General features: G+C 38.3%; 1 protein-coding gene across 2 annotated transcripts in view; it reads right to left on the bottom strand.

The window, feature by feature from the left end:
* The window catches only part of VWF (von Willebrand factor), a 151722-nt gene that overhangs the window by 70348 nt on the left and 59271 nt on the right, over positions 1-22103 (bottom strand). For both annotated transcript variants that reach the window (XM_048934565.1, XM_048934566.1), the window contains exons 20-27: positions 16064-16202; positions 14247-14381; positions 8105-8251; positions 7204-7344; positions 4661-4780; positions 3900-4056; positions 3218-3376; positions 923-1058 (exon numbers count right to left, since the gene is read on the bottom strand). In XM_048934565.1, coding sequence (XP_048790522.1) covers positions 923-1058; positions 3218-3376; positions 3900-4056; positions 4661-4780; positions 7204-7344; positions 8105-8251; positions 14247-14381; positions 16064-16202 — 1134 coding nt within the window. The remainder of the gene's footprint in view (positions 1-922; positions 1059-3217; positions 3377-3899; positions 4057-4660; positions 4781-7203; positions 7345-8104; positions 8252-14246; positions 14382-16063; positions 16203-22103) is intronic.

Consider the following 22103-nt stretch of genomic DNA (forward strand, 5'->3'; position numbering starts at 1 on the left):
CATGTCTTGGGTTTATAAGGCAGATGCACACTAGCTCTAGCAAAAGGCCAAGAATTCCAGTTTCGTACCCATTTGGAGGTTCTGTGACGTTCAGACTCTTTGCAGCTAAGGTGTTAGTCTGGGCTAATAGCTGCTGCAGTTTAACAACTCAGTTTCTGTTAAATAAGATCAAATTACATAATGGAAAAGAATTTTGTATTCACAGCATTTGGAGTTACTAGTCAAAGTATCTCTCAAGAGACTAGAGAGTTGAAGCAGGCCAAGCTTTCAGGTAATATAGAACTTTGTGTAATATGCCATTTAGCAGCATACAATATGAAAATCTGTCTCTGCCACTGTGCAGCTGAAGGGCCTAATGCCACATACTGCACAGCAGTATAGTGCACCCTTGCATTAATTTTGTAATGGTTGGAAATGCATGCATGCAGGATCAGACAGCAGTATATCATCTTAAAATCTTGGGGAAATTATTTTCTCAATTATGCTGCACACTACCAAATGCTCAGAAAGTTCGAGATGGAGTGCATTTTTTGATCTTTCATTATACGTATATAATGTTCCTTAGTACCAGCAGGAGGAAAGAGTTTTGATAGCTTTGCTGATATTGAATCACACCTTACAAAAAAGAAGAATGACTTAAATTAGTGAAGCCACCACATACGAGAAAAGACACTGTTGAAAGGAATTAATAGATTTCCCTTTCTTAAATTCAATTGTCATCCAATTGCTCCACCCATCAAAAAAGTTCATTTTCAGGATATTTAAGAAAGAGTATTGACACAGAAGAGGATTTCTAAGCCTCATATTCAGTAGTGTTATTAGGTTAAGTCCAAAAACATATTTGTAGGGATACATTTCATCCCTCTCTCTTTGTCCTCCTCAACAGACATGTTATTTCACTGCATAAACTCTTCCATCATACCAAGATTGACAGTGCTGCGGATGATCTCTGTTCAAAACTACTCTCCTTCCATGTGGGATCTTGACATCTCCAACTGCACACACTGGACAGTCTTCTGGACTGACACAATCCAGGGATAGTTCATCAAGTATTTTCCCTGTTTTGAAATAGGACAGTAGTATAAAAATGCCAGTATTCTTGAATTGCAAACTCAATCCATTGCATTTATACTGCTTAAAAAATAATGATTGGTTTTCTGAGTTGGGTTCAAGTTCTGAATACTCCACTAATGTTAATGTCACCACAAATTTGACTTCAAAACAGTTTTTATTTTAGTGGGATATTGGAAATATTTTACTCAGCGTATAACCTGCAACAGCCAGGGCCATGCAGAAGGTGAACATAGTTCAGAATAAAGTATTAAAAATACCATGAGAAAGAAACATTCTCCTTTTCACATGTATATTACTGATTTGTCCTCTTATTTCCTACCTCCTGGTACTGATCATACCAGAGTACTATTTAAATGTCTATTACCTGAATACTGAAGGCTTGGGTATCATATTTAATACTTACATAAAGTTATATCCAAGAAGGCTCTCACCGGTCTGTAAAAGTGTAAACAGAAGTACCAAGACCCAGAATAGCTATTTTTGGTCTTAAAAAAATTTCTTTTTGTGCTTTCATATGATATGATCCATAAAATCATAGAATCATAAAATCATAGAATCATAGAATGGCCTGGGTTTAAAAGGAACATAATGAGTATCTAGTTTCAACCTCTTCAGCTATGCGTAGGGTTGCCAACCACTAGACCAGGCTGCCTAGATCCACATCCAGCCCGGCCTTGAATGCCCCATGGGTGGGGCATCCACAAACTCCTTGGGCAATCTCTTCCAACATGTCACACGACCCTCTGTGTGAAAAACTTTCTCTGAACATTTAACCTAAACCTCCCTTGTCTCAGTTTAAGACCATTTCCCCTTGTCGTATCACTATCCACCCTTCCTGTTCATATGCTCCCTTCAAGTACTGGAAGCCCACAACAAGGTCCCCCTGGAGCCTTCTCTTCTCCAAGCTTAACAATCCCAGTTCCTTCAACATTTTCACTCTGATCTTATGAGCCACATATTCACTTGAGTTTTCACTCTTCATTTGGATCTTCCTTATCTCTCATATTTTCCTCCTGCACTTTTTTCGTTTTCCCCTTTCTAAGAAATTTTATGGGTACAGTTAAGCCGAAATCTGCCGGGCAGCTTCAGAAGCATTGGAGCCCTGAGAGCAGTGAGCAGGTCAAGTTGAGGAATTTCCTTCACCACAGTAGCTTCTTTGAAGGCAAGCATTTTGTGAGTATTGAAATAGGCTGGTTTTGCTACTAGGATCAATACAGTAGCTTAATGACCAATATATTAATTTATTAAAAGGAATCAATAGGTGCTAGTTAAAACATTTTTCAGTCTAGCTTTGCTTGGTGTGTGAATAGCCTTGTTTTTCTCAAAAATTCTGCTTCACAGAAGCACTGAATTTACAGTAAGACTACTTTAATCTTTGCATCCACCGGTGCAAAGACTTTTCTTGAGTTTCATGTAAATTGTTTTGAGTTACAGTGCACCAAGATAGAAAGCTGTTCACTGGGGAAAAACAGCTAAAAAGGCACTGGGAAGAAGATGATGATGGAAAAATGAGGAGAAAGTAAGTGGTTTAAGACCAGGAGAGGGCCATGCATGCCCAGAGGGACATTAGCACATGTTAACAAGTTCTTGGAAAAGAATGAATATGTATGCCAATGTATTGCATATGTATGTCTTAATTGTTTAAATGTATAACTTGAACTCCCAGTGTGCATGCTTGGTTTATCAAGTCGCCTCATATGTGTCATGAGAACTAAGGGAACATTGGCTTTCTATCTCCACATTACAGTTAGAGAGTTTCTTTTCTGGATTTCAGATAACTGCATCCAGCACAAATTCATAACTTACACAGGCAACAGCCTCTGTCATTAAATAGCCCCTAATCCCCTATCTCCATGATTACACTGCTCCCGTCTCATCATTCATGATGACAAGATTCCATTCTTCTCTTCCTGGAACAATTTAGTGCCCTCCACACATTGTCCTCATCTCACAGACACAAATTAGGATTCCTAACCAAATTCCAACTTACGTGTCAAGAAACTGTGATGAAAATATATCAGTTAAACAGTTGAGGAATTAATTTCTGTATCTATACCCTAAGCAATTTCCATCCTTAGAAATCTGTGAATGTTCCTGGAATGTAAAACTGTAATTAACTGACTGCAGCAAAAAATGGACTTACCTGCAGGACAGTGAACATGGCATCCTTCTACACACTGTAAAGGGCACTTCAAAGGTTGTATGTGTTGGCATGTTATAGGGCAAGCAGGTCCACAGCTATTGTATCTCCATTCACACTGATTATCTAATTCTTGTTTATTTAGGTTCTCACAGCTTTGTGCTATACAATAAAAGAATTGAAGGCAAAAAATCAACATTGAAGTCATCACGTCTTTAAGAACTAAGACACCAAATTGAATAGAAGGTGCACTGCATACGTATTGAGAAATATTTACAACTTAAAATAACTTCCCCCAGTCCATCCAGGGCAGGCTACTTCTTCAAATACATCTATTTTTTCACATAATGAAATACTTGGTGTAGATGAGGGAGAGTTGTTCTTGACAAAAATGATTACTAAGAACAAACTCTATATCTACTAAAAAAAAATATCTAAATTTGACTGGTCTACAATCCATTCTATCCCATTTTTGAGGGAATGGCTTTTCAAAATAAATAGAAAAGGGAGAGGAAAAATCACCATGACTTGCAATCTCTGTCCCATCACAGTGAATTTCTCCAGACATCAGAGGGAACAAAACTAGATAAGAATAGTTTAGCTTCTTGATAAAGAACTTGAACCTTTTCCATTTACTTCTCATTCAAAATCATTTCCAGTTCTTCCCCATCGACATCATACTTACGGCACAGATCTCGTGATCTCCAGTGAACAATGACACCTTTTTGTGCACAGACATGTGCATAGGCTGCTATAGCATCACAGAAACAAGCACAGTCTCCAATAGATTCACAGGCACAAGTGTCATACATGCAAATATCGACGTAAGGCTCAGGATTCACCTGAAAAAGATAAATTTAGGATACAGTACACTAAATCACCTTAACCCAAAAGCATTTAACATTCAGATGGTTTGGCTGCTCCACTCACCAAGAGCTGAGATGTTATGTAAATCAGTACAGATCCTTCTGCTGATGCCAACAAGAACTCAAATGGGGCCACACTCTCAGTTGCAGGCATTGCAGTTTATTGTCCACCTTACTACTCTAAAGAGTGGATCAGCTTTATAAATTTTGAGCCCTGTTACCAAACTGTCTTGTTCAGTTTGAGTAGAAAAGAACTTGAATGGCATTATATTAGGTTAACTTTTCCTCCACTTTCCCTCCCAAAATGCCAACCCTTTTACTTGTCTTCACACATCTGTCTAGAGTTTAGAGTGAAATTTTCCTCAAGCAGAAGTTTTTCTGTGGTTTTCCACTAGGGGAATCTTGCATTTTCCCAGCTGCTTTAGCTGTCAGCTAAATACAGGGTCAGAGATGAGAATACCAGTTAGGCAGTCCATGTTCCATGTGCTGTCAGAGTAGCTGCACTATTTCCCTCAGCTGTAATAACTATCTGCAGGTCATGCAGAACTGAGAAATGAGAAACACAGGACAGGATACTTACAAGTTTTTTGCATTCTTCAAAGAGATCTCCAGAAAGAATGTTGCATGATGTTTCTACCATCACCTGCTTCAATACGTTGTCATTACACAGTGGAGACACCAGGGCCTGTTCCCAGTTGAACTTATTATAAGAGACATGTACACACTGCATTAGCCTTATTTTCAGAACCCTAGGACACTTCAAACTGAAGAGATTAACTCACTTTAGACATTTTTCATAACAAAAGAAATTTGCAGAGTGCAAAGCAGAGCATGTCACCTCCCACATTTTCACCAGCTCTGGAATGCTACAGTCTTAACATAGATATAATCTTAGTGGTAAGTGTTGCTGTACCGAACATCTATAACAATAATTCACAGCTCTTCAGTAGGCATGAGAGACTCACAAATACAACCACTCTTCAAAAGACAATAACCAAGGTCACTGCTGAATACAAAAAGGCTCAGAAGTCTCCATTTTAATTTAGCTAAGAACATAGATACTAACATGTTATTTATCACAGTGATATACTATAGATTCTACCCTGCACATCTCACTCCTCATTGCCATAATTTCTCCTGTTCTCCAGTCAAGTCATAAACATATTTATTCATATTTATGTATATTTATTTATATACATGTATGTATTTATATGAATGAATAGAAAGGAAGATAACACTGAAGTTATGTCGCTGCACATAAGTAAACCAACTCAAAATTCCATGTGATCAAAAACAAATATTGACTTTTGTTTTCTAATTATTTAAATATTTTGAGGAAAGATCTAAAAAGGCCTTTTCTTCCTCCCTTTGAAAATATAGGCCAGTTTTTGAGGCAAAGTTTTCAGCCTTAAAGGCATCATATGAATGAAAAATTCTACTTTTTAAATATCAAAAAATTTGTCTTTGAATTGTTTCCAAAATTTGGGGTTTGGAAATACTTTTGAACATATTATTTGAGAGCTTGAGACAAATTTATTTTTCAATTTCTTCCTTTAAAAACTTAGCATTTGGGAAAGAAGTGCACTCTCACATGTAGCATAACTAGTACATCAATAAATCACATTATCTCCAGGACAAGGACTTAGGTAACACTTTTGGATAGCAGTTAAGCTTCTCAAAATTCAGAAGCAGTGATAACTGTAAGAGACTATTCTTTTACATCATTGTCTCAAAGCTTGCTGGGGACACAGATGGACAAGTCCAAGCAAGTCCTGGTCAAGTGTTGAGAAATCCTTTGTCTGAGGGACATAGATGGACAAGACCGGGGCAACGAGAGAGAGATAAGCCTCAGATTAATGGCCAAGAAGCAGTCTTTCGTGTGGGCTTATTTCAAGGAAGATGGCCATCTCAGGAGGTGCTGCACATGATTCTTGCCCAACCACCCAGGAATGCCACGATGGCAGAAGAAGAAGGATAAAAAGGGGACCCACAACCACGAGGTTAGGTTTTCTGGCAACAGATTCCTCACGAAGAGGAGGTTTCTGACATGAGAAGCCTTACAACCTGCCTCTCTCCCTCCTGGACTTGCTCTGCGCTCTACCTGCATGCTGAAAAAGAACAAAGCTGTCTGCCATCAGATTCCTCACTATGGAAATCCTGCATGCTGATGGACTCTCCTGGGCCTGCTACCTGAGTCCTGCTGCTTTCTCCCATACTGACTCTGCGACTTCTTCTTGCTACCTGCTTGCTGCCCAAGGCCAGTCACACTGCTGTTGCTCTCCCCTTGTGCTTTTGCCTCAAACCTTCAAAATGGCGTGCATTGGGACCACTGCTGGATCCTGGTGGTGACTATACCCGCTTCATGTAATTCTTGCTTATTTCCTACCTTTTCTATCACTCTCCTTCCCTTCCCTGTCACTCTAATTCACAATAGTAGCCGTCCTTCCCTTTCCTGTCTCCCTGATTAGATTTATAATAAATTGGTTGGACCAACATTCGAACCATTGTTTCTTAATCTCACACCAGGTATACACATATTAAAAAGAACCTCCTCTCTCTCCTATAAATTGGAGTAAGACAATAACATGGCAAAAAAGGTCTTACATTCACTCTTGTACCTTGCCTTTTCTGTTCATGCCTCTCTAATCCGAAAATAATAACAGAATGCTCTCTAAATAACATCAAAAATAATACAGAAAGAAGCTAGTCTATGCATTGAACAGTTCATAAATGGATTAACTAAGATGTGGGATACAGAAGTTTGGATGGAAAAATATGAAACTTTTATGTGAATTCTTTTTGTCTGAAAATTACATCTGGCTGATTTTTTTTTAAAGTGAGTTTCACCATGAGATTTCCAGTTATACCTGGATTTCTAGCATCTAGACTGGCAAACTCTATGAAGTCTTTACCTTTCAGACTGGCTATGTTAACATTCATCTGAAGCCAAGATGCCTAGGCATTAAAATAATTAATTGATCTTTAATTAGATTTCAAAAAAAATTTTTTTCAAAAAATTGTAAGAGTTCATTTTTGTTTATTTCTATTCCTTCAGAGCTCTTTAAGCACTCCTAAGTGATACTGTAAACAGTATTAATTACTTTTCAGCTCATTCACAATCACCTTTTCGACATCAGCACAGTGTGTATTAACTTTCCAAGAGTTTCCAAAATCAACTGGATCCACTTCAAGATGTTCATTGCTGCTGGTCAAGTCATTGTTTTGGATTCCATCAAAATTCCCACAAAGACCACACACTTGATCCTTGCAGGGAAAGAAATACAAAATACATAAATGATACATCTATAGGCTGGCTCAGAGTTTTGTTTAGAAGTCTTTTTAACCCAGTGCATTAAAGGCACCAGTCTTAAAATCTGAATTATCCCTGTCCTTGTCAAATTCCCTAAAACATACACAGACTGACATGAAGGATATTTAGTTTAGTTATTTAGATATTTTAGATATTTTTTAGATATTTTTAGATATATTTAGATATTTTTTTAGATATTTAGATATTTAGTTCCCATTCTGCTTAGCTGAAAGTAGGACTAGCCTGTTCCCATGTCTTCAGGGAGGTGAGAAGACAATTCTGACTAGTGGTGCCTGTTGGGTCTGTTTGGGCCAGGACCAGGAAGTTTACATATGACCCTATTTTATTCCTCAAGATGATTGTCCAGTCACCATCACTAGTGCACCTGGCTCCCTACACAGCTCCTCTTGTGAAAGAAATGAAATAAATTTTCTCAGTCTTTGAAAGCGGAGTTACTGTTAGGCACCATAGCATTCATCATCATAGCTCATCTCCAAAGACAGAAAATTTAGCCTTTACAATTGAAGCACCAGGTAAAGTAAGCAACCCTTATGTATCACAAAAAAACCTCTTCATTTTCAAGCACGTAGCTAATACTTCAAGGGAATCCATCTTTGCAAAGGAATGCATGTCTGCATTAAAAACTGCTATCAACAAGAGAGGACGCAAGTTCATTCTTTAGTGAGAGTAAGAATTAAAGCAAAAAACACTTACATTGAAATTGGCTTTTAAGATAACTGAGACTCCCATGGCAAGATCCCATGTCACAGTAATGCTTTCCCTCAGTAAAATGATGTAATAACGGCCAGACTTCATGACTTCTAAGTCACTGCTGTCTTTAGGAGATACCTTAATGTTTACCTGAACAAGAAAAACATATCGTATTACCAATGATTTTCTTTTTCACTTACATCATTTTCCCAGTAGGGCATAACATGAACTCATATAAACAGTGGTTATGTCCAACCATGGTGTTTGCCAGAGAACAGACAGCTTATAGACACCACAGAGATAGTCCAAGAGGGTTTGCAAAACTGCAAAGAAATGATGTATACAAGACTAATTACATGCCTGCCTCTACTCAGAAAAGCTGCTGTTGATAAGTTAGTTCCTTAAAAGTAAAGCTTCTGAAGAGCAAATTGGGATGAAAGTACAGTCTTTCAGACTCACCGCATTTCTGCATCTTTGAATGAGGTATTGTCACTACTAAGAGAAAGTTGAAAGCTGAAACACCCAAAAAAATTTGCAAAACTGAAGTAGGGTTTATAAAGAGGGCCAGGTATATACAGTTATTGAACAGTTAAATATTTTGTAGTTGTTCATTGAATAATCCTTTTTAATAATAATAATAATAATAATAATAATAATAATAATAATAATAATAATAATAATAATAATAATATTTAAAATATATTATTATTATTATTATTATTATTTAAAAAGGGAAAGGGAAATTTTGTGCTCCTGAGGCAGGTTCCAAAAACAAGCTGGATTGGTATAGGTGTAAAGCAAACAGAGACACCCATGTATGGTTATACTGAAGAGCCTGATTCCTAAGTCAGGAAGCTGGTTTTTCTCTGACCATTTACTCCAACAGGAAAAGCCCTGACAGGTTCCTTTTGATGTCTCTTCATTTTACTTCCACTGTGTGCCTTTCCACCCTGCAGCTAATGGAAACTTGAGGCATTATTTTAAAATACTTTCTTTCAATCCCATTTCAATGGTTGTGGTCATAATAGGTTTCCCTTTTCTTGATAGGTTGTGGTTTAACCCGGCAGGTAGTGGAGAACCACAGAGTCATCTGCTCACTCCTCCCACCTTCCTACTCCGAACAGCAAAAAATATGCAACTGTGCTTTCTGTTTTGATAAAGGAATTTGAGGATAGGTTTTAAGATTGCCAAAATAAATAACTTGCAACTTCATTTTCAGTGAATATAAATATAATACCTAATATTTTTTTTTAATGGAATGTATTGAGTTGTATATGGGAACTGTTGAGTCACATCCTCACCTGAGGCAATGACTGGGAGCACAGGTGAAGGCAGTTTACCTGCAATTTGCCTGGCTCTATCTCTCCTAAACCAAGGGCTCCTTAAGGGCTCACTGCCAGTCTACTATGACTACCATGTTACTGGTCACCAACCACTACAATCACTGGGAAATGATGAAGCGGACACACTGGCCCAGGTTCAATGGATTGAGAATTCACCATCTGAAAACATCACTTGTTAGTTACATCAGAAGCTATGGCATGCTGGACAAAAGACAATACAGTCAGCTGTCCATACAACTATCTGACCTTACACAGGCATGCAGTGACTGTGATGCTTGCTCCAAGATGTGACCGAGATTGTTACCCAACACAACAGCCCATCTTGCTAGAGGACACAATCCTCTTCAGTGATGGCAGGTTGATTACACTGGGCCTCTCCCTCAGTCTGAGGGGGTGAGATACGCCCTGACCTGCATTGAAACAGCAAGTGGGTTAATACAGGCTTATCCAGTGGCGAGAGCAAACCAGGGATATACCATCAAGGTACTTACTAAGCTGATGCCTACAGGGCACCTCAAGTCATCGAGAGCAACCGAGGGACTCATTTTACTGGACTGATGATACAACATTGGGCAGAAGAAAACAGCATCAAATGGCAATTCCACCTGCCACATAATCCAACAGGGGCATGTCTCATTGGACATTATAACAATATTCTTAAGGCTGCCCTGAAGACAGACTCTCAGTTCCCACAGAGGTGGGCAAAAAGTCTCTATGAAGCCCTGCAAGACCTGAATGAAAGACCTAGAGATAGCAGACCCTGTGCCCTGACAATGCTACAGACAACATGGGCCTCCCCAACTAGGATCCAAATTATGGGCACTGATCATCAGGTAAGACCCCAAATTGGCAACAAAAATAATCTTCTGCTCCCTGCCCCTGAGAATTTAGAACCAGGTACCCATAGAATAAAATCACCTTGGAAGGTGCAGGTAGGACCGAAGTGATGTGGCCTACTTGGGGGAGATTATTGAAGGTGGAAGCTCGGTAGTCCCTCCAGTAATTGGCACATAGCCTACTGATATTGTGGTCAACACTCCAAACTTCACTGCTAAAGGGACCCCCATCATGTTGTTATGGCAGATCAGGATACCCCCTTTGGTGCCTGACATAGTTGTGCAGCAGCAGGTATCTGGCCAAAGGGTCTGGTATAAGCAGCCAGGGCATGCCCCAGTACAAGCCAAAGTGTTGATCCAGGATAGAAATGCAACCTGTATCTTGCTCTGGACCTTCCCCTCCTGATACCCCTGAAGTATCTGTATTACTCCCCATGAGTCTTTGAGCCTCTAGGATCAACAGAAGGAACAAAATGCCATCAAAGAGTTCCAGTGTTGCTGTGAGATCACGTGTGACACCCAGCGATGGTCTACATGGGACTGATGAAGCATAGGATGGACCTGGGATGCATTAAAAAGAGCGTGGCCAGCAGGTCGAGGGAGGTGATCCTCCCCCTCTACTCTGCCCTGGTAAGGCCTCATCTGGAGTACTGCGTCCAGTTCTGGGCTCCCCAGTACAAAAAAGACAGGGACCTGCTGGAAGGAGTCCAGCGGAGGGCCACAAAGATGGTGAAGGGCCTGGAGCATCTCTCTTATGAAGAAAGGCTGAGTGAACTGGGTCTGTTCAGTCTTGAGAAAAGAAGACTGAGAGGGGACCTGATCCAGGTCTATACGTATCTAAGGTGTGGGGGGCAGAATGGCGAGGCTGGACTCTTTTCAGTAGTGAATGGTGACAGGACAAGGGGAAATGGATGGAAACTGCAGCATTGGAAGTTCTGCACAAATGTGCACAAGAACTTCTTTACAGTGAGGGTGATGGAGCACTGGAACAGGCTGCCCAGGGAGGTCGTGGAGTCTCCTCTGGAGATGTTCAAGACCTGCCTGGATGCCTACCTGTGCGACCTGCTGTAGGGAACCTGCTTTGGCAGGGGGGTTGGACTCGATGATCTCTGGAGGTCCCTTCCAACCCCTACAATTCTGTGATTCTGTGATTCTGCACCACGACAGAATGCCTCCAGTAATATGGCCAAACACTGACATGAAAGAATATGAACCTCTACCATGCACTGACCATCACTCATCTTAAATTGTGTCAACCTGCATCACAACGGTCAATTGTATAAGCATCACAACGTGTCGGATCTCTGTATTAGGGAAGGCTCATCCTCTAGCTAATTCAATCATTGATTCATGCCGTGAAGGGGTGGAGTGCATGGAAACTGTTGAGTCATGGCTTAAACCACTGATTGATCACCGGAGGCAAGGACTGAGTCAGCCATGGGAGCACAGGTGAAGGCAATTCATCTGTGTGAGACCAAAAGGGGTGGATCCTGGCTCCACCCCTACTAGATCCCATTTAAAGGCTGACTGGAAGTTCCTCCCTTTGGAGTTTTCTACTGTGAGCTTAGGGTATGGGGGAGTATTTCATTTTTGATTGTCTCTTTCCAATGTGATAATCTTTCTAACTATAAAATTGTAAAACACTATCCTAACACTACCCATGCCACCCTTCTAACTGTGCATTTGTTAACTGTACAAGTTGCAATCAGATGTTCAACTCAAAAATCTGTTCATCTCTCTTTGCCATGCTTTCATGAGACATATCTTATTGGAGAAAAAATATATTTTGCTTCAAAATCAGACCTCATTCATGTAATCTCTTTTTGGCAGTATGTACATTTGTGAATGACAATTTTCAATGATGAAGTGTGTGAATAGTAACATTTTCTCAAAAATTTCTCATGAACGCCTTGAGATCTCATTAAGAATTGCAACCACTGCTATCAAACCAGACAGACAGATTAGTTTCACAGAACATGGTCAAATATCCCAATAATCGTATGTTTTTGTTGCTATTTTATTTTAATCCTTTAATAAGAATATTAAAAGTCAAAATGTTTTGATACTTATGCATTAACTGTATTGTATATTATGCAAGGACTGCCCTAAAACTAATGTCTCCTATTGTTTTATGTTGGCCTGTGATATCAGAGGCAGATGTTGGTAGTATGGCAGTAGAGGTGGAAGCTTCCCACCGATATTCCATTACAGTCTGTTGCCATGCATCAGGAGGGAGCAGAGGGGCAGTCTGACAAAATGGAAGTTGGTATGTAAGTACACATAAAGCAAAGGTGTGGAATTGAGTTCCTTCTTATCACTACACTTTCACCATCACTTTCTGAATGTTTATGGAGACCCAAAGAGTGGATGTCAGCACAGCCAGGTGGTGTGTTTCAGCAGTGGCAACAGTAACTGTAGGTCACTTCTGCATTTCTGAGGTTTCACCTCAGATCGTTGCCGCTGTTTTCAATTATTTTGGGGTCGCCTGTTTCTCTTTTCTGGAGGCATGGATCTGCAGATCCCTCTGCCCCACTGGTCATGGAACCGGGCCAAACCAGCCTATGAACTATTGACATCTGATTTTACAGACTGAGCCCTGCACTACTGTTTGTACCCATTAAAGTAGAAGATTCTTTAGGCAGCAGAAGTAAAGAATTGGTTGGGCAAACAAAATGATATGTGTTCATTCCTCCAGCACCCAAAAGTCTAGGCAGATCACCTGCTGTCAAGGGCCACTGCAAAGACATTCTTAAATATGATTGCGTTTTCTATGTTTCTACCAAGTACCAGTGACACTCAGCAATTTATAGGCAATTTGCAGACTATGCAAAACCTGGTTCAACTTTGTCTGCTTACTCAAAACAAGGAAAAGGTAGAGTGGTTTCATATAACATGGAGAACATTTTTTGCAGTTTTCTGGTCCAGATGCCAGTTTAGACAGTACTTCTGAAAACTGAGCAATTGAAACATCGTAATCCACTGTAGTTCTGTTAGCATGCAGATAGTCTTAACAGCTATAGAAACACAGAGCTGAAATCCACCTTTTAGAAAGCTTCTTTCCTCTCATGGAACGGCATGAGAGGTAGAAGTGACTCTTCATCAGTTCTTCACTGTTTGTTAGTTGGAAAAGGAAGGGTGGGGAGAGAATTGCAGTTCTATCAATTTTCCACCTGACAGTTTAAAAAGAGGAAAGATAGTTTCACAGCATAAATGTTTCAGCCATGATTTCTTTTCTTCATATGTGCTAAGTACTTCAGACAGCTATATTTGGTCTGCAGTTTTACTGGTCACAGAACAGTCACTACTTAGCTCTTCCTTATATTTAAGCATGCTTGAAATAGTCTTAGACCTCTCATATTTAAAAAGAGCTTTCCTCATATGAGTTTCATTGAACATCATTTTAAACTGAGATCTTATCAGCATCAAGCAGAAATGCCAAAATAGTAAGTCTAAGGTAACTGTTGAGTCATGGCCTGAAACACTGATTGAGCATTTGGGGAAAGGACCCATCAGCCCTAGGAGCACAGGTGAAGGTAATTCACCTGTGTGATTAGAAGGGGTGGAGCCTGGCTCCACCTCTCTTAGACCTCATTTAAGGGCTGACTGCCACTGGGGAAGGATCTCTAATTGGAGATCCCTCCCTTATGTAGTTTTCCCTGTGAGCCTAGATCTTCAAAGAGGGGTGAGCACCTTTCCTTTTCCCATGTAACACTATTCCATTCACGCTAGCTCCTTTGCTACTATGCTCCTGTATCACCCTTCCACTATGTTGACTTTTCTGATTGTAACAGTAAGCAAAAAGGCTAATTATAGTAATACAATAATTATAATCCTACTAATCTGTTCATTTGGTGATACAGTTTTCAAGAACCACTGAGCATGAGATTATTCGTACCTAAAGTTACCAAACATTCCAAAATTATAATGAACTCTTTAAAAAAAGGAAAGAAAGAGAAGCTTACGTACATTTCCATCAAGCAACTCTATTTCTCCACCTTTATACAAAATGATAACCCTTTTGGTGCACTTTTCACCGGTGAAGCTGCATCCTTCATTTGAAATCAGTATCCGGAATGTCCCAGAGTTATTCTTGCAAAAATCCTATCAGACAAAAATAAATTAGTAAATCATTGATATGGACATTTTAGAAACACATGCAGATGTCTAGAGAAAAAGAAAGTCTCAAATATGAGAGCTTCTCTGAAAGTAATGCCTCCAATATATTATTACAATGTCAAAGGTGTATGTTGGCGGTATTGCAGTAAAGGTTGGACTTTCTCACAAATGTGAGACAAAGGTAACAGATGGTAATCCAACAAAATGGCAGCTGACATGGACTGAAGTAAGGGTGTGAAACTGAATTTCTCCATCAGGAAAAAATTGCACCCGCTGACATTCATCAATACTTGCTGAACATTTACAGGGACCAAACAGGGGATGGGAACACAGTGAAGCAGTGGGGTGCTGTGTTTAGGCAGTGGCAATGGAGACATTGTGTCACCTCTGTAGGTGCAGATTTTTATAATTGTGGTTTGCAAGTTCTTGTTCACCACTAGTGAAGATGCATAGTCAATAGCAGTAAACATCTTGAGAAATAGCTTTCTGTGGCTGAGAATTTGTTCTATGAAGTAGTGCTATTGTGCTTTGTATCTGTTATAGTTTATACGGAGATAAATCAGAGGCATAACTTTCAGAGTGACCTTCATAATACTCAAAGTAATCTATGTGGCAAATAAAATATATGCTGGTATGTCCATTTTTCCTACATCAATTAATTTATCTATTAGCATTAATAGAGGTTTGGGTTCACCTATTCAAGAATGATGCACACTCAGTCAGTGGTATTTTAAATAGTCTTGTAGTAGTGTATATTCTTATTGTCCCTAAGATAATAGTATTACTGAGCTCTCACTAGCATCAGGACCATCAGCCTTCTATGGTAGTACAGCTGGTATCAAAGTGGAAACATATTTCAAAAATCCAGCCAAAGACGCAATGATGACACTTTTCTGTCCAAGAAGAATTTCAAGGAGAAAGGTACTTCATTCAAAGGCTCTTTGGGGGAAATCAATGAAACAGGACAATTTTTAACTGCAGAAGGCTATTATATAAATTAACAGCAGATCGATCTATTTTAGACCAAATTTTAAAATAAATTCTTCTTTTGAACACAGACTTTTTAATATATAATGATTTGCATTTGTAATTGCCTTAATTTCATTTAACTCTCCAAATTTGACAGCTCCCATAAATCACAGACTAAAGTTAGTGTGTATGTATTTATTCACCCTCCACTTTGCTGTGAGGAAAATGAGTAGTTTAATCCAGTTTTGTGCATGAAACAGTGATATTGCCAAAGTGAACAAGCAGAGTCTGTGCTTTGGAAGCATTTAGAGAGTGTTCACTAAATACTTTTCTAATGCATTCTGAAGAAGTCTGACTCAGTAAGTCAGTAGTAGAGGATGAAGAGGTGAGCAGAAAGGGAAAAAGGACTGACTAATGGGCATCTAGAAATGAGATTTGGATTGTTCCTCCATAACACACTACAGTCACACATTTTATGGCTGCCAGTTAGACACACCACAATCCTAATTCACTTCTCTATACTGTGATGTAAACTTCTAATTTCTCAAGGTACTTTTGAAGCCATTGATAAACTCTGCTCTCCTCTGCCATGCATCTGGCTTAGTGATCGAGACAGTGATACTGTGGCTTATGCAAATGCTAGATTTCTCTGGTGTAATACACAGGCATCATGGGTTAGGCACTTGACATATTCTTACCTGAACTAATACATACTGACATTCTCCTGGAAACTTGTATTTCATTCCATCAAATGTCAAATAATGAGCTGGACCAATAACAGTGCAGGTACCATCACAGATATTTTTGGTGCATTCCCACTTTCGACCATGACACACACTGCAACAGAGGAAAACAGAGGAAAATAGCATTTATATCATTACTTGCAATGTATAAAATAAGTAAAAGAATGTAAAGTGTAAAGAGGAAAAGTGAGACAGTGAAAGTATCTCCCTCCAGGAGCTCATGAACTGATGAATCTCCAAGGGACACATAACAAGCAGTGATACGAAATAATGACCTTTCACCATCTGAAAGAGCTTTTTAGTTTTACTTGTCATACACCAGTAATGTGTTGAACAGCACACAAAGATTTTAGGGGCCCCTAAGTTCAATGTATTTTAAAAAGGGTTGGTTCTTCAGCATAAAGTGTGTTCAGAACTTTTTCATATTTAAGTATTTTTCAAGTTCTTCAAAACAAAAACTTGAAAATAAAGAAACATAGGTGACAAATAATTAAGAGAGGAAAACGGATTTTGAGCCTTTGTACATCTGTAACGCAGGAATACTGTCTAATCTACTTTCATATGAGAAAGGTGGCACCTCTGCTCTGAACCCAAAACTTTGTTAATGACTGAAGTGTGTTTCTCATCAAGATATTTGATAAGAAAATTGGAGTCCAAGTTTTATAAGCAGGTGTCAGTGATAAAATTCTGCAGTAAGCAGTAAGCACAAACATAATTAGGGATGCAGATTCTGTGCTGAAAATGGGTTGATTATAAATGCAAAAAGCTGATAGTTCAGTTTGACTTTCTTTGTGATCAGCTTTCTTTAAATCTGAAACAAACTGAAGTGTCTGTGATCCATCCATAGTAAGAAGCACATGCAACAAGGCTTTATGAACAGAACAAATTTCTCTGCTATTCTGTTAACTCACAGTGGAAGTAGTGATGTTAAAACCTAACTCATCTCTCAAGCTCCCCTGCAGGAAATAGTTTTGGACAGAAGGTGCACAATTGTACATTATTAACTTTCCGTATGTTCTTCAGCTGTATATTGTACTGTATTATTGATGTTCTCATATAACAGAATTTTCTACTCTTTTGTCTATTTTACATGCTGAGTTACTAATGTTTTGCTTGATCTGAATTAAATTGACACCAAGAAATCTTTTGCCTAGTACATCAAAGTAGCACATTTTTTGAAAAATGAGTATAAATATTCCCAGTAATCAGAACTGGAAATAAAAGTATAAAAATATCTCTGAAAATTTTTCTTGCAGGCCATTTTCAGGTTTGCTGGCTGTTGTTTGGGGAGAGGGAAGCTGTTTCAGTTTTTCACCTGTGGTATTCTCTGGGCAAATAATGAAATTCCCCAGGGTGAGATTTGATCTGAACATTCCCTTCTTTTTGCTGGGCACAGGTCATAGAGGATCCTACTGCAGACCACATGGGAATAAAGTCTCCTTATGTGTCTTTAATCTGTCTATCAGATGCAGCTGTGAGGAACTTACACAATTTCTATGATGTCCATCCTCAGGTGCATCTCCAGCAGATCCACTTTGGCTTCAGCCTTGAGAAGGCTCTGCTCCTGGGCTACTGGCATCCTTACCCAGACAGCCTTTAATTATGCTATTATGAACCAAATGATCAACTCACTCATCAGCATAATGTACCATTCAGTAACATTAAGTGCAGAAACAGCACATTAACACGTTCAACACTTAAAGAATATGTGAGTTTTTATTTGTTTTGTTTTTACAAGCTGCACATAGGAATACATGCTTTTTGAATTTCTTCATTACAAAAAGAGGCCCAAACAGACCCTGTTGGAATATTTCATAATACTGTTAGCACCTCATTTTAGGTGCTAGATATCCTTTAGATATCCTGCTCTTCTTACAGTATCCTCTTAGAAAAACAGTTTGATTAACTTCTAAGGAAAATTACAGGTTAAATATAAAATTTAATAACAGCAAACCTGTTTTTAATATCAGCAAATCTGTTTTTTACTGTTTTTGCAGTATTGTCAATTTTTCCTCACTGAAAGCTAGAATAGTAGTAAATTTAATATTTGATGATGACAAAGAATGTGTTTGCTCTAGTAACCAACTTTGGAGACTAAGTAACCAGGACTATAACTCAGTTTGCCCTGTGACTTTTGTTCAGAGTCTATAGTTAAGTTTAATAACATCCTTTTCCAAAGAGGTGTATCTATTTTGAAATGAAGTTCATTCTTCTGGATAGTTTATTTGACCCTAGTAATTGGAAGCATTACCTCACAGTCTAATAATAGGACACATATGGATAGAAATATTTATTTTTTCTGTACCTCAATAGTTCATACACTTTCTGAGGAATGTCAGTGTGATAACATCTTTTGAGGTCTCCTATGGTGGTGAAATCCAAACATTTTCTGTATAAGAGAATTCACATTTGGCTAGAAATAAATAGAACTCCAACCTAAACTTCCTCTTATGTGATAGAAGATGTGATAAGAGTATGCCTAATTCTGAAAGGAGATACACTAGTGGCTTCTTGTCTATATATCTTGCCAGTAATGTCTTGTTGAACACCTGCTAGATTCCTCACAAGCTAAACATGGAATAATATGGAAGAAAAAATGGCAAAGCAAAGCAAGATACCTCATGTTTTCACAGCATGGGGAATTCTGAAGATAAATCAGGCAGTAAGTTAAGTTTTCATATCATTCTAGCTATTTTGCTCTAGTGGCTGAACTACAAAAACCACGATGTCATGATGAAACTGACTGCATTCTTTTTGTTTCCTTTCTTTTTTTTTTCTTTGTGTGTGTGTGTGTGTGTGTGTGGTATTCTCTTTCTTCTTGCTCCTCCTTTCTTTAAGGAAACAAACACCTTAGTATAAACTCAATTATACTGAAGCATATAATTATAATAGTGTAACAGAAAAAATAGATCAAGATTCTTATTATTCACAAAGACAGCAAGCCTTTTGTTGCTATGACACCTAATAACCTAAGTTTTGCACAGTACCTTTACAAATAAGCTTCAAGGAAGTAAATACCATAAGCCTCACATTAAAATAAGGGAAATTGAGAAATAAAGATAAGAAGATACTTCTTCATGGCATCTACCCAAGCCTCCTGCCTTTTCTGGAAATATTATGGAGATTCACAAGCCTTACTGCTAGATCTGCAGGTATGAAAGGGATTCATTTCAAATGAATAAATTGACTTGCTAGCTAGCAGGAGACTGAGCAAAAATAATAATAATAAAATCAATAAGCCCACCAGCCACTTCACTGTGCTAACATCCACTGTTTGATCTCTGTACATTCTGCACGTGTCGATGAATGTCGATGGGTGCAATTTTTGCCTCATGGAGGAATTCAATTCCACAACATTGCTTTGTATGCCTTTCCAGACACACAGACAGATGCCATTTTGTCAGAATGTCCCTCTTCTGCCATCTGTCACATAGCAACAAAATGTAGCAGAATTCTGGTAGAAAGGTTCAAGCTTTACAGCAATACTGCCAACATCCACTTCTAACATCAAGGGCCAACTTAATAAAATAGGAGGCATTACTTTCAGAGTATCCCTCATAAATGATAACAGATAGACACTATTACTGCCCTGAGGATTTTTTAATCAAGCTCCATAAGGGTGGGGAAAAGGGAATTCTATCCCTACTTTACAAATGTAAAAGCTGTGGGATAATAATTCTAAGGTACTTTCCCAAGATCAAATTGCTAACAGAAGCAGCAACAGTTACAGAACTGCATTGTCTATTGCTTTAATCTGGGAGTAATTGTTTAATCTTGAAAACATTTCACGAAATAATAAAAACTGTGCAGTATATTTTCTTTAAAGAATGAAATTTCAGTAACATGAAGCCTATTACATCCTTTGTTATTAAATCTAATAGGCAGAGTAAGACCAAGATTCTTTATGTATGTACAAAGCCAGATTATGAAGTATATGGCTTTTCAAAATTCAATTAGAAGAAATAAGCAAATTTCTTTTGTGTAGTGCTTCATAAACACTATTCCAAATTTATTTATCCACGATTCTTAGAATGACAAATTTTGCCACTAGCTGAGACTTGGAGACATTACATTCTTCATGAATTAAGGTCTCCCATATGTCAAGTCAAATATACATGCCAAATCTGACACCTCTGTCTTATATATTGCATTTGCAGGTGTCCACGTCTGGCTAGGAACAAGTAAGAATAAGAACTCCTGCAACAGCAGTACAAAAAGAAAGAAAAAAAAAAAGAGGAAGATCTGAGCTCCAAATTGCAGACTTTCAATTCTTCTCAATTCTCAAAGCAATAGTAATTTCCTATATCACTTTGTAAATGACATTTGACTTGATATTTGCTGAGAAATATCATGAAGCTTTTCAAAGTCATACAGTACAAACAGCTCTACTCTCCCTTATTTAAATAAATTTATTTTCCGGGCTTTTTTTTCTGTATTCAAGAAAAAATACCTAAAATAAGATGAAGGTCTTACCAACAAGAAAAGCACAATTCTTAACATTTTCTTCATGCTGACATTGAAAAAAATTCTATCTTTAAGAAGAAATGTCACTTACAGTATCACTGCCAGAAATAAAGGTTAGAAGAATGAAGCAACAAGGCTACAACTATTTTAAGATTAAAGATTTTATGTATGACTGAAAATAAAAGACTGTGCATGGTAATTATGATGAAATGCAAATATCACAACAATGAGAAGGTATTTCACCTCTTTTTCAATAAAATTATAATTGCATCTGTATTTTAGTTGGGTCACTTTTGCCCACTTGCAGTATAGACATACAGTTGTATGTATATCTATCTACATACAGATTCCAACTTCTCCTCCATCTTCCTCCCTTGACATACAGTTTTCTCCATGCCTAGTCATACTATATGACTTCTAGTATAACATACAGCTTTAAAGAAAAAAGAAACAAGCAGCCAAAACACTGGAAGTGAACTATTTCTATATAAAAGCATGAAAACTTGTATCAAAATCTAACTGGTTGTGATCAGCCCCACTAACATAAAAATGCAACATTTGAAATTATTGTTGCTGAAAGACCAATGCACAAAGCAAAACAAATGACTCTTTAATGCTGCTGGTTCTCTGATCCAACTCCATGCTTTTGTACAATGGATAATGGAAACACATCTCTCAGATGTGCCACAGAGCTGGTCACATGCATTTGGAGTAAAATGCATGTGAACAACTGAAATCCAAAGAGAACACTGTTTCCATGCCACTACTGGCTGGATGCTGTACACCTTGTACACTTGGGTATCTTGCATCTCTGCATGAAGTGGTACTATTCTTTTTACAAGTATGCATGGAAGGCAAAAACACCTATACAGAACAGTGAGTGTGCTATCCAGGCAGAAGCCAAAAGATGTCCAGTAGGCAAATAAAGCATACCTTTCCTGAGGCTCTTCTTTACCATTTACATCTCTAACATTTACCTGAAGAGTTTATGTCATATTACAATTGGCATATCGTGGCCTTTCTGCTGATAAATTCTTCTGCCTAAAAAGGACTGATTTGTAGGATTTCATGGAAAGCATGGCAAAACTGCTTTACAACAAAATGCTAGCTTCGTTCCTTCCACTACAGAGCAACTCCTGTGTTGATTATTGTGTTGCAAGATGAAGCAGCAAATCCCATACCTACTGCCTATAGAGGATCTACACAGGTATATAGGCTACTTATTTGTAAAGCACCACGTGTAACTTGGCAGATATGGTACTGATCTTTATGCCACATTGAAAAGGAAGATGTTGGTCTGAGCAACACATATTATTGCACTACATATCCTGCATTCATACAAAATTGATCCATCAAAGAAAAAACTGTTTATATACACATGCATATGGGTTGTTCTGAAAGTAATGCATCATATTAATTTCCATGGAAACTACAGCAGATATAAAAAACACAACACTATTTGACAGAGCAAATTCACAGCTACAAAATACTGCTTCTCAGCAGTCACCATCATTAGGTATGTATTTTTGCT

The sequence above is a fragment of the Lagopus muta genome, chromosome 1, assembly GCF_023343835.1.
Source record: "Lagopus muta isolate bLagMut1 chromosome 1, bLagMut1 primary, whole genome shotgun sequence".
NCBI lineage: Eukaryota > Metazoa > Chordata > Aves > Galliformes > Phasianidae > Lagopus > Lagopus muta.